General features: G+C 39.9%; 2 protein-coding genes across 7 annotated transcripts in view; one reads left to right on the top strand and one right to left on the bottom strand.

The window, feature by feature from the left end:
• The window catches only part of dpp6b (dipeptidyl-peptidase 6b), a 204,673-nt gene extending 194,068 nt beyond the window's left edge, over positions 1-10,605 (top strand). For all 5 annotated transcript variants that reach the window (XM_067454122.1, XM_067454123.1, XM_067454121.1 and 2 more), the window contains 10 exons: positions 704-757; positions 1,726-1,824; positions 1,909-1,978; positions 3,355-3,549; positions 3,628-3,682; positions 4,853-4,970; positions 5,056-5,114; positions 5,203-5,275; positions 7,582-7,655; positions 9,134-10,605. In XM_067454122.1, the coding sequence (XP_067310223.1) occupies positions 704-757; positions 1,726-1,824; positions 1,909-1,978; positions 3,355-3,549; positions 3,628-3,682; positions 4,853-4,970; positions 5,056-5,114; positions 5,203-5,275; positions 7,582-7,655; positions 9,134-9,283 (947 nt within the window). In that variant the 3' untranslated portion in view covers positions 9,284-10,605. The remainder of the gene's footprint in view (positions 1-703; positions 758-1,725; positions 1,825-1,908; positions 1,979-3,354; positions 3,550-3,627; positions 3,683-4,852; positions 4,971-5,055; positions 5,115-5,202; positions 5,276-7,581; positions 7,656-9,133) is intronic.
• Positions 10,606-10,794: 189 nt separating this feature from the next.
• arhgap21b (Rho GTPase activating protein 21b) overlaps positions 10,795-13,901 on the bottom strand; it is a 76,427-nt gene continuing 73,320 nt past the window's right edge. For both annotated transcript variants that reach the window (XM_067454127.1, XM_067454128.1), the window contains one exon: positions 10,795-13,807. In XM_067454127.1, coding sequence (XP_067310228.1) covers positions 12,254-13,807 — 1,554 coding nt within the window. In that variant the 3' untranslated portion in view covers positions 10,795-12,253. The remainder of the gene's footprint in view (positions 13,808-13,901) is intronic.

Below are 13,901 nucleotides of genomic sequence, written 5' to 3'. Positions count from 1 at the left end.
AAAAATAATGGTCCTTATGATAATTTTCAAAGTATTGCAAAGTTTTATCATTTAAATGTTAAATATTTGTATTTATATAAAGAAAGCATACTTTGACTACAACATAATCAGTTATCAATATTTCATTGCTTCTCTCGTTTTTTTTTTTTTTTTTTGTGCATATGTTCATCATTTATTTGTATGAAGTATGAAAACCTGGCCAAAAATTATATCTGTACAATTTGGCATGTTTTATTACACAGAATCCCAGCATAACTATGCAATATGGTTGCAAAAATTTTAACACATTTGTAATAATTTGAATGAAGGGTCAAGAAGTCGATTTTCCTAGATAAGACAGCCATTATTGTATAAAGTGCTGTTATGTTCCATTTAGAGACAGGTTTATCTGAAATGGGTTACTACAATAATAGAATATTACACACACACACACACACACACACACACACACACACACACACACACACACACACACACACACACACACACACACACACACACACACACACACACACACACACACACACACACACACATACACATACACATACACATACACACACACACACACAGACAGAGAGAGAGAGAGAGAGAGCGATACAAATCATAAAGTTTAGATGCTGAGCTGTGCATGGTAGCCCAGATGGGATAAATATATATGCAGTCAGTCACACTATTCTTCACTGTGCTTTTTTCTGTCCAGGCCCAGTTGTGCCACACTCAGCCGTGTACAGCACCAGAGATGGACAGTATCACAGTGAGTCCTCTGTTCGTTACACTATCGGCAGGAACACACACACGATCACATGCACTTTATCAGCTCTGGGCCTGAGATGCCAAGAGCTTGTTTTACTAGAAAGGTATTTCTCACCCAAAGGACATGATAAAAGATGTAGATACTGTATGTGCTTTATCAACGCTTTATCAGTTAGAAGTGTGCTCGAAGATAAACGTTACAAGAAACGCCTCAAATGTAAGATAACACTTACCGAATTCTGTCAGATGAATTGTTTTAACACCATGTCCTTGGATCTATAAGAGTGTAAGCGGAAGACAATTGAGAATGTCTAGAATAATTAGCAGTGATTATCATCGGCCCCTTGGGGAGAAAACAAGGGGGGGACATCAGATTGATCTGACTCGCTTTACCTAGGTGATTCACCGATGTCTGCAGCACAAAAGTGTGTCCATTTCCACACCCGTATTAATACATTAGTATTTACAGCAAGAGGCTGTGGTTTAGCTGGTTAGCATGACCTTGTTAGCGCCTGCTGGGGAGTGGTCTTCCCTCTGACGCCATTTTGGTGAAAAACATATTACTAATATATCATTATATTAAAGTAAATGCTTTACCAGTGCACTTTATTACTATATCGTTCAGAAGTTTGAGGTCAGTAGGATTTAAAAAAGAAATCAGCAAGGATGTTAAGTATTAAATTAAAAAAAACTAATTAATTAAAATAAATGCTGTTCTTTTGAATGTACTATTCATCAAAGAACCTTGAACAACTTAAGGCAGCTCAGCGTTTTTCAGCACTGAAAAGAAATGTTTCTTGAGCAGCAAAATCTCTTATCAGAATGATTTCTGAAGGATCATGTGACACTGAAGACTGGAGAAATTATGCTGAAAAATCTTTGCATTTACATTTTTACATTTAAACAGAAAACAGTTTGATATTTATAGCACATAAATGTACCTTTCTGAACATGTACGGTTTCCCTCAGAGCTGCTGGATGTGGAGACCAATGAGGAGTTGAACATCACCGTGAACCGCACACAGATGCCCAAAGTAGAGTACATTAAGATCAACATAGATGATTACAGTGAGTATCTTACATCAGACTTGCAGAAGTTTTTTTTATTTTTTATTTTTACAAAGCACAGTAACTTTTCCATCATTTGCACAGGTCTGAACATCCAGATTCTGAAGCCAGCAGGGTTTTTAGAAACGGCTCACTACCCCTTACTGCTGCTGGTGTGAGTGATATACACACTGAATAACTGACACATGATGATACACACCAACCACACAAAATACAAGAACACAGTGTATTCCTTCAGCACATGAGATTGTACTATACTAATACTGGACTAAGTGAGACGATACTAATGTTCTCTGTAGCATGAGAAAGGCTGACTGAGAGTGACTGCATCAGCGCCGCTGTTGCTTAGTGAGCTGAGGGTGAATATCACAAAAACTCTCTCATGAAAGGCGCCAGGGACATTTTCAAAATCAAAAGAAAGAAATAAGACATTATCTTTCTCTGCAAGAATATTATACTTGTATTTTAGAGTCATGATTATTTATTTTATTTGTGACATTATTTTCCTTCTGCTCCACCTAATTCGCTATCTCTCTGTAAAAAAAAAAAGTTACATTAATGTAACGTAATGTATTGTACATAATGTAGTTTGTGTTTTTAAGTTTAGTCAACTCAAATATACATGTTGTGCAACTTCACATTTCAAGTGAGTCCTCACATTTTTAAGGCAGCGTGAACACAAACATTTTACACAAATAAAAATTGCTTGCGTTTTATTTGATTATTACAAACATTTAAGTTGATTTTTTTTGGTCATTTTAATGGCAAAAACGTGTCCCATATAATTGAGGACCCGCCGCAATGCAACAACAGACCGACGCAGTTATCGTTTTCACATCCAGTGCCATGTTCTTTACATAGAAAATTCGCCCATGGCTCGCTGGTCTGAAAATTAGGTGTGTTCAGGTGCATTGTTGCCGCATTTCTATAGGCGGGTGCACTTTGTACACAAGTACTCTTTGCTTATTACAAATACAGGGACGTATTACACATAAACATTTTAAAATATTAAAAATAAAATATTAATTCCGCCATGTAAATAGAAAATCCACCATGGTGCAAGTGCAACTGGCTTTTAAAGGGAAAGGGAGATGAGTCTCTGACTGGTTTATTGCACGTTACGCCCAAAAAAACACACCCATGACTCAATAAGAGAATAGGTGCAGCCCTTTTAGACCATGCGCCTGGTGCGCTGGCCATTTTTTCCGTTAGGACATGCCCTAAGTGCACCTGCGCCATGTGCTCAGATTGGTAAAATAGGACCCAATATGTGTGTAATTATATTGGAGTGTCCAATATAATTTGTAATATAAATGTAATAAAAAAAAAAATGTTTCTGTATAATTTTCTTTCTTTCCTATTCGTTTCTTTTATTTTAATTTTGGGGTGAAATAACCCTGACAAATCTTCATAACATTCAGCCAGTAAGTTTTAAGAAGGTATTGGAAAACATATAAAAGTGAAAGCGTTGTGATATTGCTTTGAGGCATTTAGTTGATCAGATGTACTGAAACTGATTAACTGTGACAGGGATGGCACCCCCGGTGGTCAGATGGTGACGGAGCAGTTTCAGGTGGACTGGACCACGGTGCTGGTCAGCTCCTTCAACACCATAGTCATGAGTCTGGACGGCCGGGGCAGTGGATTTCAGGGCACAAACCTCCTTCACCGCGTGAAGAAGAAACTGGGGGAGTTTGAGGAGAGAGACCAGCTGGAAGCTCTCAGGTCAGATCATTGACATGAACAACAATAAAGCCACGTCAGTTTACTTCACGCTTACATCTCTTCTGTGATTCTCTGCAGGGTTATATCACAGCTGCCGTACATTGACTTCTCAAGAATTGGAGTTTATGGAAAGGTTTGTTTGCTTGTTGACTGTTTGGGAGTAACTGAACTTATAAGCCTTTAAAGTCTACTGTTATATTTGGTTAAATTTCTAAGATGTCTAAATTGTCAACGTGTTTAAAACGTTGCTGAAAAACCTGTAGTACTCAATCTACTACATGCCTTTTGTCATCCGATTGATAGCTTCCGATTGAAACTTTTAGTACAACTATAAAAACTATTAATATAGTTAGTAATATTTTAACACTTACTAGACTAATGTATCTCATGGTTTACCCATGACTAACCACATCATTTTTTTTAAGAAAATGATGTTAAAATGTATCAAATTAAGGAAGGTTTATTTGTTCATCTTACTAAGATTCCTACAATAGAGTCACAACTGATATCTATATGGCTTTTTGTCTGCTACACTCTTATAAAGATCTCATTTGCATGACAAGATTTCAGAATATCATCTTTCTTTTTGGCCATAAAAATATCAGCAACTGCAGCAAATTGCATATTTCTGCTCAGTTTAGGATTTTGAATGAAATTTAAGGATGTGCTCTGCTCTACAGGTCTTTCTAAAAAAATTAGCATATGTGATAAAAGTTCATTATTTTCCATAATGTAATGATAAAAATTAAACTTTCATATATTTTAGATTCATATGCTAATTTTTTGAGAATTTTGGTTTTTCATGAGCTGTATGCCAAAATCATCAGTATTAAAACAATAAAAGAGCTGAAATATTTCAGTTGGTGTGCAATGAATCTAAAATATATGAAAGTTTAATTTTTATCATTACATTATGGAAAATAATGAACTTTAACACAATATGCTAATTTTTTGAGAAGGACCTGTATATTCTCTTATATCATACAACTATTTTTCCAAAAGTAGAGGGGTAGCATAACTATACTGTGGCTTTTTATATCACATTATACCTAGAACACATCTATTTTAGTTGTAATAACACACACTGATGAGTCATTCAAAATCAAACAAGGAACACATAATTAGCCCCGTAAATGGAGTTTTGATTTCATGTTGCCTGCCTTCAGGTTGTCTGCATTGTTGGATTCATATTAATGTTCTCAAAATTCTCTCTTGATAAAACCACACCATGTGATGTATGACTGTATCATCCAGCATCAATTATGTTCACGCATGACTAATAACCTGTTTTTGTCTGCCTCAGGCTTATGGAGGATATCTGACCAGCCGACTGTTGCGCTCGGATGAACCGCCAAACACGTTTAAATTCAAAATCAAGTGCGGCACCGCCATCTCCCCCATCACCGACTTCTCTTTATATGGTATGATGTCATATCCTGTCCTTGATTTATGGAAATAAAAGTGATGGACTCATTTCATTGATAATCATGAACGTCTGCCCCACAGCGTCTGCGTTTTCTGAACGCTATTTAGGATCACCGCGGACCAATAAGAGAGAGTATGAGGTAATTTACGCCAGCATATGATGGTTAAAAGTCAAGTTAAATTAATGTTACATATGGTGTTTGCTTGTAATTTTATTTATTTTTATAGATGACACGTTTAACAGAGCACATGGAGCAACTGAAAGACAAGAATCTCATGATAATCCACCCGACGGCTGATGGTAACCAGATTAGTTCACCCAAAAATACAAATTCTGTCATTAATTCCTCTTCCTCATGCCATTCCAAACTAAGACCTTGGTTCATCTTCAGAATATTTTTCATATTTTTGATGAAATCCAAGAGTTGCACTATTTACAACAGAAACTGCGTAGGAGACTGGCACAGGCCAGAACGAAATTGTTGAATAAAGTTGTTGCTTCATAAAATAAAGGTTGAACTAGCATAGTCGCATGGATGTTTTTCCTGAGAGCTCTTGGATTTCATCAAAAATATCTTCATTTGTAGCCTAGAAATCTAGACGCACCCTAACGGCAGCAAATCTTATCTGCCCACAAGTGTCGTCAAGCAACTCTCACAAACACAGAAGCTGGCGAACGGCGGTCTTTTGAATCAGCTTTGACCGCAACTCTGGAAGACTTGTAGTTAAGCTTTTCTCTGAGAAAAGAACAACACTGAAGTCATTCTTAAAAAGGGAAGATGTGTTCGGAGTTTTGCCGACCGGATACGGTGAATGTTTAATCTTTCAACTAGCTCTGCTTCACATTCGTTGCTCTGGTTGGTTGTAGCTCTACAGTCCCTGACAAAAGTCTTGTCGCTTATCTATTTTCTAGAAATACCTGATATTAACCTGACTTTTAATTCATTAATTGGTGTTAGAAATAGCTCATATGAAAAGCTAAAACCCTCCTAAATGATGTTTAATGCACTGAAATAAATAATGTTCACAGAAAAAATATTTATCATTTAATCAAGACGGAAAGGTCAAATTTTGGCAAGACAAAAGTTTTGTCGCCTATACAGAAATGTAACAAATTTATGTCAAATACAAAAATATGTCAGCAAATTAAGTTGTGGTGCTGTGAGATTCAAATTTAATTTCTTGTATGACTTCCATGAGCTTGAAGGACTGCATCCATGCGGTTTGGCAAGGATTCATACAATTTATTGATGAAGTCATCAGGAATAGCTAAGAAAGCAGTCTTGCATGCCTCCCAGAGTTCATCAATATTCTTTGATTTCGTCTTCCATGCGTCCTCTTTCATCCTACCCCACATATGCTCAATGATGTTCATGTCTGGTGACTGGGCTGGCCAATCCTGGAGCATCTTGATCTTCTTCGCCTTGAGGAACTTTGATGTGGAGATGGAAGTATGCGATGGAGCACCGTCCTGCTGCAGAATTTGGCCTCTTTTATGGTTGGGAATAAGAGGTAGCTAAGATTTCTTGGTATTTTAGACTACTGATGTTGCCTTCCACCCTGCAGATCTCTCGCACACCCCCATACTGGATGTAACCCCAGACCATGATTTTTCCGCCACCAAACTTCACTGTTTTCTGGGTGAATCTCGGATCCATTCGGGCACCAGTAGGTCTCCTGCAATATTTGCGGCGACTGTGGTGTAATTCAACAGAAGATTCATCTGAAAAATCCACCTTCTGCCACTTTTCCAGCGTCCATCCTTTTAGCAGGCTGTGGGCCTTGGCAAATGCCACACGGTTTTTCAATTGTCTTTTGTTTAGTGCTGGCTTCTGGGCACTGATTCGACCATGGAGGCCATTTCGAGACAGAATCCGACAAACTGTTCTGGTTGACACAGGGACTTCAGGTGACCAGGTCTCGTGGAGCTCTGCTGCAGTGGAAAATGGGCTGGCCTTGGATTTTCAAGCCAACAAACGGTCCTCTCGAGCAGTTGTCTTGCGGGGTCTGCCTGACCTGGGCTTGTCAAAAACGTCTCCAGTCTCTTCAAATCTTTTTTTTATCCTCTGTACTTGACGCTGAGACACATTGAAGGTGTCTGCCACATCAGCAGTGGATCTGGTCTTCAGCCTCATGATAATTAAAACTTTAGTCTCTGGGTGAATCTTAGGCATGTTTGCAGAGGTCTAGTTGCAGTTGATGTGAAGGTCTAATGTACTGGGGTTCTTTTTATACACACTTGAGACCTAATTGATCCATTATTAGTCACAGGTGAAGCTCATATGACAAGGTGACAACACTTATGCGTGCATGCCATGCAGAAGGAGTTTGAAAGACAACCGTTTATCCCGCCCCTCGGATTGAGCCGTCAATGGTGAGTTTCCAGACCAAACATCTTGATGTGGGTCTGGCTTGTCAGACTACTTCATTTGTGCTCCGAAGATGAACGAAGGTCTTACGGGTTTGGAACGGCATGAGGAAGAGGAATTAATGACATTAATTTATTTTTGGGGTGAACTATCCCTAAGTTTATTTCTTAAATACATGCTCTAATTAAATCTGTTTAACTGACACTGGATTATATGCAACATTTCTTTATTCACACAGAGAAAGTCCATTTTCAGCACACAGCCAAATTTATCACCCATTTGATAAATGAGAAGGCTAATTATACATTACAGGTAAGAGTTCATCATCCCCTGATATTTAAAGCTCTCAGTAATTGACTTGTGTTTCAGCATTGTTGTTTTTTTTTCAGGACATATTAAGCCTTTTCATGTCATTCCCTTGTCGAGTAAAAAAGTCGCTTGTCCAGAATTCTGTGCTGTAAATATAATTTATTCTGAAGCAATATTCCTCATCAGTGTTCAATCAGCTTTGATAAGTTTCAATCTGCAATTAATTTGTGATATTTTTGCCGTTATGTTGTGGCTATAAATCTTATTAAATGCATTCTTCATCTTTTATTTCAAATTCTTACATTTGATCAGTAAATTAAATTATAATAATAGGGCACTATATGGCTATTATTAGTCAAATACAATGCTGAAAAATTACAACTGCATTAAATAATTTGAGATTGTTTTACATTTATTTTGAATGTACAAATACATTCTGGAAAGAATAATACTTTTAAACATGAAACTAAACCACCAGCAGGTGGCGGAAGGTTACGGTTTTAATGAGTGAGTCGTTGAGTCATTCATTGAAACGATTTGTTCAAATGGCTGATTCATTCAGAATGAGAGTTGTTTATGAATAGGTGAATCTCAATCTTTGACTCAACCGATTCGTTCAAACACAGCTGAGTGTTGCTGTGAGATGCGCAATGGCGCCGGCGCCTGTGTTCAATCATAAAAGTCCCGCTGCTCACGAGCCGCGTTCGGCAACAATCGCTCCAGCGGCCGTGCTCACCTCCTCGGTCCTGCTCTGCTTCACACTACCGTAACATTAATAACCGCATCCATGAAAATGATTTCTGCCCGAGTCCTATTTTCCACCGGCTGTGAGGTGAAGACCACATATCCCAAGATGCTGCGCTCAAACGTAGCGTCATCAAACTACGCATTTGTTTTGAATAGGCGACCTCTAGCAGATGGAAAGTTTGCATAGTGCAGCTTTAACTGAGTTTCTTTGTGCTGTGCTAATTTGTTTTGATGTCTCCTGGAGAGGCAGCGTGAGCCTCAACAGCACAGCCTTGTTGCCCTCATATTAGCCTATATATTATTATTCACAATCAATCACCACTTACACTAAATTAATGCAGAATCATTCTTGTGTTTTGGCGATACCCTTTTTTTAATTTACCTTTTAATCAGGTTACTTGTCCAGTCGGACAAATCAAATTCTCTTCCACTTGTCTCGGAGAAGCAGACAAGCGTTAATGTTGAGCCCTGTGTTTGTTGCATCAAACATATTGCTCATACTAAAGATATTGCGATTTAAACAAACTAATTATTAAATGTTAACCTTTTTGGTACCATTTGTGTCAAAAACATGAATGACACGTCAATTCTTGTGGCTTATTGAGCAGAGCTAGGAATGAATATTGCGTACTATTTTTCATTTAATATCCCATTTGATTTCAGTGAATGATTGTAAAATGGATAGTACTTGAGTGAACTGAGAAAATTGCAGCTCTCTTTTTTGTTGTTGTCAGATCTACCCAGATGAAGGCCACTTCCTTCACTCGAAAGACTCACAGCAACATCTAAGTCAGTCGCTGGTCAACTTCTTTGTCGAGTGTTTCAGACCACCAGAGATACCGACCGAAGAGAAAGTGGAACAGGACAACGAGGATGATGGTTAAAGTCCTTTTCATATCCAACACAAGCCAGCTTACAGCCCAATATGCAAACTCCTCCCCTCCATTGCACCCTCCTCCATTCCCATGTTAGTTCCGATGGCTTCTCCTGAGCCTCTGCATGGACCACGCCCCTCAACTCTGATTGGCTCATTGGATCCAGGAAAGAGTTTGAATGACTTGGTGATAAAATAACCTGTGGAGGTACATGTTGAAGCATTTCATACTCGCAGTACCACACAAGCATCGTGTGAGAAACCTGGATGAAGCGTCGAGCTGTTTTGCTTGCGTTCTCTAATTCATCCATTGCTGACAGAAAGCTTTAAGAGATGACAGCACAATATAAAGAAGAATGATTGGTCAGAGTACTGAAGCTGCAAATTACTCAATTATTTTCCCTGCTGCATAGCATTGAGTTTAATCCAGTTATTACAGTTTAGGGCCTTTATTTGGGTATAAATGTCATTTGTTTCTGCCGTCAATGTCAAAGTTATCAGGCCTGTTTGTGCTGAATGAATTTGTGAAAAATGTTCATATCATTTCATGCGTCAGCTGAATGTGGCAATTTACGTAATAAAAAAAAGAAGCATAAATCATTCATATAAAATTCTTACAGGGATTTTGATCGTTTCGCCTTCGGTTTCATTAAATGTGCTACAGTGAAACAGTTGCTCTGTTGTAGTAATGAACCGCAGCAGCATCCATGTTGTTTATTAGTGAATCGGCCCATTCTGAGAAGGATAGTCTTCATTCTTTTTCGACTTGAGTGCAGCTGCAAATGTCTGTGAGATTCATTTAGTCACTGTGCCTTATTGGAATAAACCTGCTCTAGACAGGCAGTCCATGAGGTAGGAAGAATCATTTATGGACAGATTGGGGGGAAAAAAAAGTTTAGAAATAGATTTATGTTATCAAAGAGAGGACTAAGAGCCACGCCACAATCCTGCCAAGAACTACCTTATTTCTTCTTTTTTTTACAGTCCTGTGTGCTGGTTAAGTTGTAAATTAATACAGTAGATTAACTGTGAATTCACAATTCATAGGACTCGCTTTTTGGTTTGTTTTTTGGTCACATGGTTACAAAGAACGTTTTCGCATAAAATATATTTTCTGGCTATATAATTTGGCATGGTGGCAAGATGGTTTCTTTTGTGTTAATGTATCTATTTACGTGTCATTACTTTTGACAGCTTGAATGTTCCTATGTGGTTCCACTGAATTTATTGTTGTAAGTGAAATCCTGTCTTGTAAGCAGATGCACTGATGTGTAAATTACTGTTTTGGTCCCTACTTGTGTGTACCTTGTACATAAAGCATTTTGAAAGCTATTTTGTTTCTTTACTCATTCAAAAACAAGATACCACAGGGTTCTATGTATGCAGCTGCATTATGTGGCAGACAAAGTTTCAAGGACTTTTTTTAGCTAGTATCATGTAAATTCCTGCGATGAGTCTGCCCCCTTGTGGCATCAAACTGAGACTGACAAAGAACCAAAATAATTCAACACTAGTTATGTATCAGACAAAAAGGGTTTATTTTCCAGTGTTTTACAATGTGTATCTGCCACAGGTGCAGACCCAGCATGATACAAACAGTTAGGGAAGCATTGTTCACACTAGGTTAGACAGAGCCCCAGAGATGATCGCATTCACTCGGCCGGGTCCCTTAACTCACCTCTGTATCATACAATACTTACAAAAAGAAACTGATGCGATGAAGATGACCGGAGGAAGAAGAGCAGCTAAAACATGTAATAGATATGTACATTTAAGTTACTTATTTTACAGGAATATTTAAAATTCAAGTCTGGTTAAAATACCAAATGCAAAACTTAAAACAATAATGCATTAAAATAGTGTTAAGACCCAGGAGGAATGCTGTAGGAATGGAAGCTTCTCATTTTTCCATGAATGAAGTCTGGCTGAGGTGAAGAGAAAAATATTTTAAATCATGTTTTCTTTTTACTATAATGTGAGATGTGGCACCTTCAAATACCCAAGACCTGTAATCAATATGAGGCACTTTCATGATCCAAAGACACCTGATTTGTTCTTTAACAATCCATTCTTTTTCCATCTTTTTTTGCCAGAGACACTAATCATGTCTCAGTAGTCGTAGTATAACAACAGCAACATGTACACAGCAAATTGCATCAGAGGGAAGTTTTGAATTCCTTTTTGTCTTCCGTTATTTTAAAAAAAAAGTTGACTGTGCCGAGTGTCTGCCATGCATTGCATTTAAAAAGGAAAACGAAACAGACACCGTTCCATAGCACAGCACACAAAGCAGTCCAAACACAGGCAGAATAAACAAAAAGCACAGAAAGGGGAAATATATACAATTCATAAATGACAATGGCAGTTTGTTTAGTATTACAACGAGCAGATACATTCTTGTTTTGGTTACTGAAGGATCTATCACAACACCAGGGACCTCTTTACACTTTCCAATAAAAGGAATATTTTGTCAAGGCTCAAGACACTAGTCTTCTCAACATCCTACAATTCCAGACTATTGACCTACCTCAGCCTATTTCTCAGTTACCTGCCTTTATCTTCCAAGCCATTTGGACTAAAACTGTCCCATTACATGACGTCTCAGTCGTCTTAACTCTACGCTCAACTCTAAAATCTATGTTCACTGGAACTCGAGCTCACCCAGTTTTCCGTCAATACTGCACTTTGTTTGGCCTACAGCGAGGGCCTCTGTTCACTGTACAACATTGGGTCTGTACGTAATTTCATTCACAGAAGGAAATATCACAGGAAAGATCGTTTTTCCAGAGAATGCTCAACAGCTATTTCATACAGACTTTCTCCTGATCTCGAACATCACACACACACAAACACATGCGCTCGCTCATTATATTCTTCTGCTGACGCCAACATGGCTTACAAGCATCACTCCAGTACCTTTAAACATGTCAATAATTGGACACTCCTATTGAAGCATGAGAATACACACTCACACACACTTTCACAGGTACTGATAGAAACGGGAACGGACCACTTGAGCACCAGAGAGTTTGTGAGGGTGGGCATCGGCGGATAGGCTTAGGCTCTTGCTTTGAGCGGCCGCTACATCTCCATTGAGGAGCGGACCCAAGTGGGAGTGCGAGTGCGAGGGCCCAGCGGATAACAGGTCCCGTGATCGGGAAGGGTGCAGGTCCAGCCCGTCCAGGCTGACTTCAGGGTTGCTGGTGCGGTGTCGTTCTCGAGCTATCCAGTCTCTGATGGAGAAGTCCTGCGAACTGCACTTGGGCTTTAAACGATCCATAGCTGAGAGCTCGTTGCCCTCGACTCTTTGCCAGTCCCCAATAACCGACAACTCGGCAAAGTCCCGCTGACCACCCATGGTGTGCCTGCGGCGGATATTGCTTTTCCGTTTACTTCGAGTCTCGGGGGACCTGGTGCGCTGGGAGCCCACCCCGAACATGTCATCGGCTGATGTTCGCAGTCGGCACTTTAACCGGTCTGTGATTTTGATTCTCCACATGGGTTCGGCGCGCTCAGATTCGCTGCGAGAAGAAGAGCTAAGACTGCCAGTGGACCGGCCCTTGACTGCCTCCAGCACTCGTGATAGTCGAGTAGACTCCTTGTCACTTCGACTCCCATCAGCTGAAGACTCGCTGTCAGTCTTCTGCCGACTACCCCTCTTGCGTGCCAAGGTATCACACGCAATGATTCGATGGGAGGAGATGAGGTTTGGTACATCTTGCAAAGGTGTGACACTGCTTTCCAGTTGGTTGCCATCTTCAGTTGGCCCGCCATCTCTGCCACAGGCAAAGACCGATAAGTCGCTCTCGCTGTCGGTCTCCATGGGCCGTCCTTCACTAATGAGTTCACTTCTTTCATCGTCAGCATCATCCCCGCGGCTTTCAGCAACAGACTGGACCTCTGGACTGAGAGCTATGGACTCCACCCCCGTGTGGAAAGTCATGGAGGATGTGGTGGAGTAATCTGATGTGATAGAGCAGACTTCTGCTCCTGGGCCCATTCCTGTGTTCTCCATCCAGTGGCCTGGTGTCCTTCCGAGCCTCATCCTTGGTACCGAGGCCTGGGAACTGGTGCTATTAAGCGTGCCCAGATCTGAGACGCATCCATCATCATAGTTAGAGGGAGGATCGGACAGGGAACTTTGGCGAGTCATCTGCATGTGATAACTAGGCTTGGGTGACGTCATTATTTTAGGTGAGGGACAATTTTGCCGGGGCAGAAGTTCAGAGATGAGCTGCTTGCTATCAGTGGTGAGGTCAAGAGTGTCTCCTGGGCTCTGATCATCATCATCAGTCCTTTCTATTTGGTCATCAAGCCCAACTTCACTTTCAGCATCTTCGGTTTGATCATCAGGAGGCCAATTTGGATCATTTTGCACTGGAAGATTTGCCTTAGGAAAACTAGCATCCAGGTCATCATCAGAGCTGCTCGGTTGAGGCTTGTCCTTAGGCTTTTTGCGTTTGCGGCTAGCAAAGATGGAAGTACGCAGCAGCTCTCTACTATATTGGTCCTTACCAGAACCCCAGGAACCCTGCTACAGAACCAAGCACATAAAGAAAAGTGTAAGTTTACAAGACATTGTGATCAATCTCGCATCTCAGGGAATTGGCTTTGGAAGGAGGATTCAT

This window comes from Pseudorasbora parva, chromosome 9 (genome assembly GCF_024679245.1).
Source record: "Pseudorasbora parva isolate DD20220531a chromosome 9, ASM2467924v1, whole genome shotgun sequence".
NCBI lineage: Eukaryota > Metazoa > Chordata > Actinopteri > Cypriniformes > Gobionidae > Pseudorasbora > Pseudorasbora parva.
This window is presented reverse-complemented; position numbering and strand designations above follow the sequence as displayed.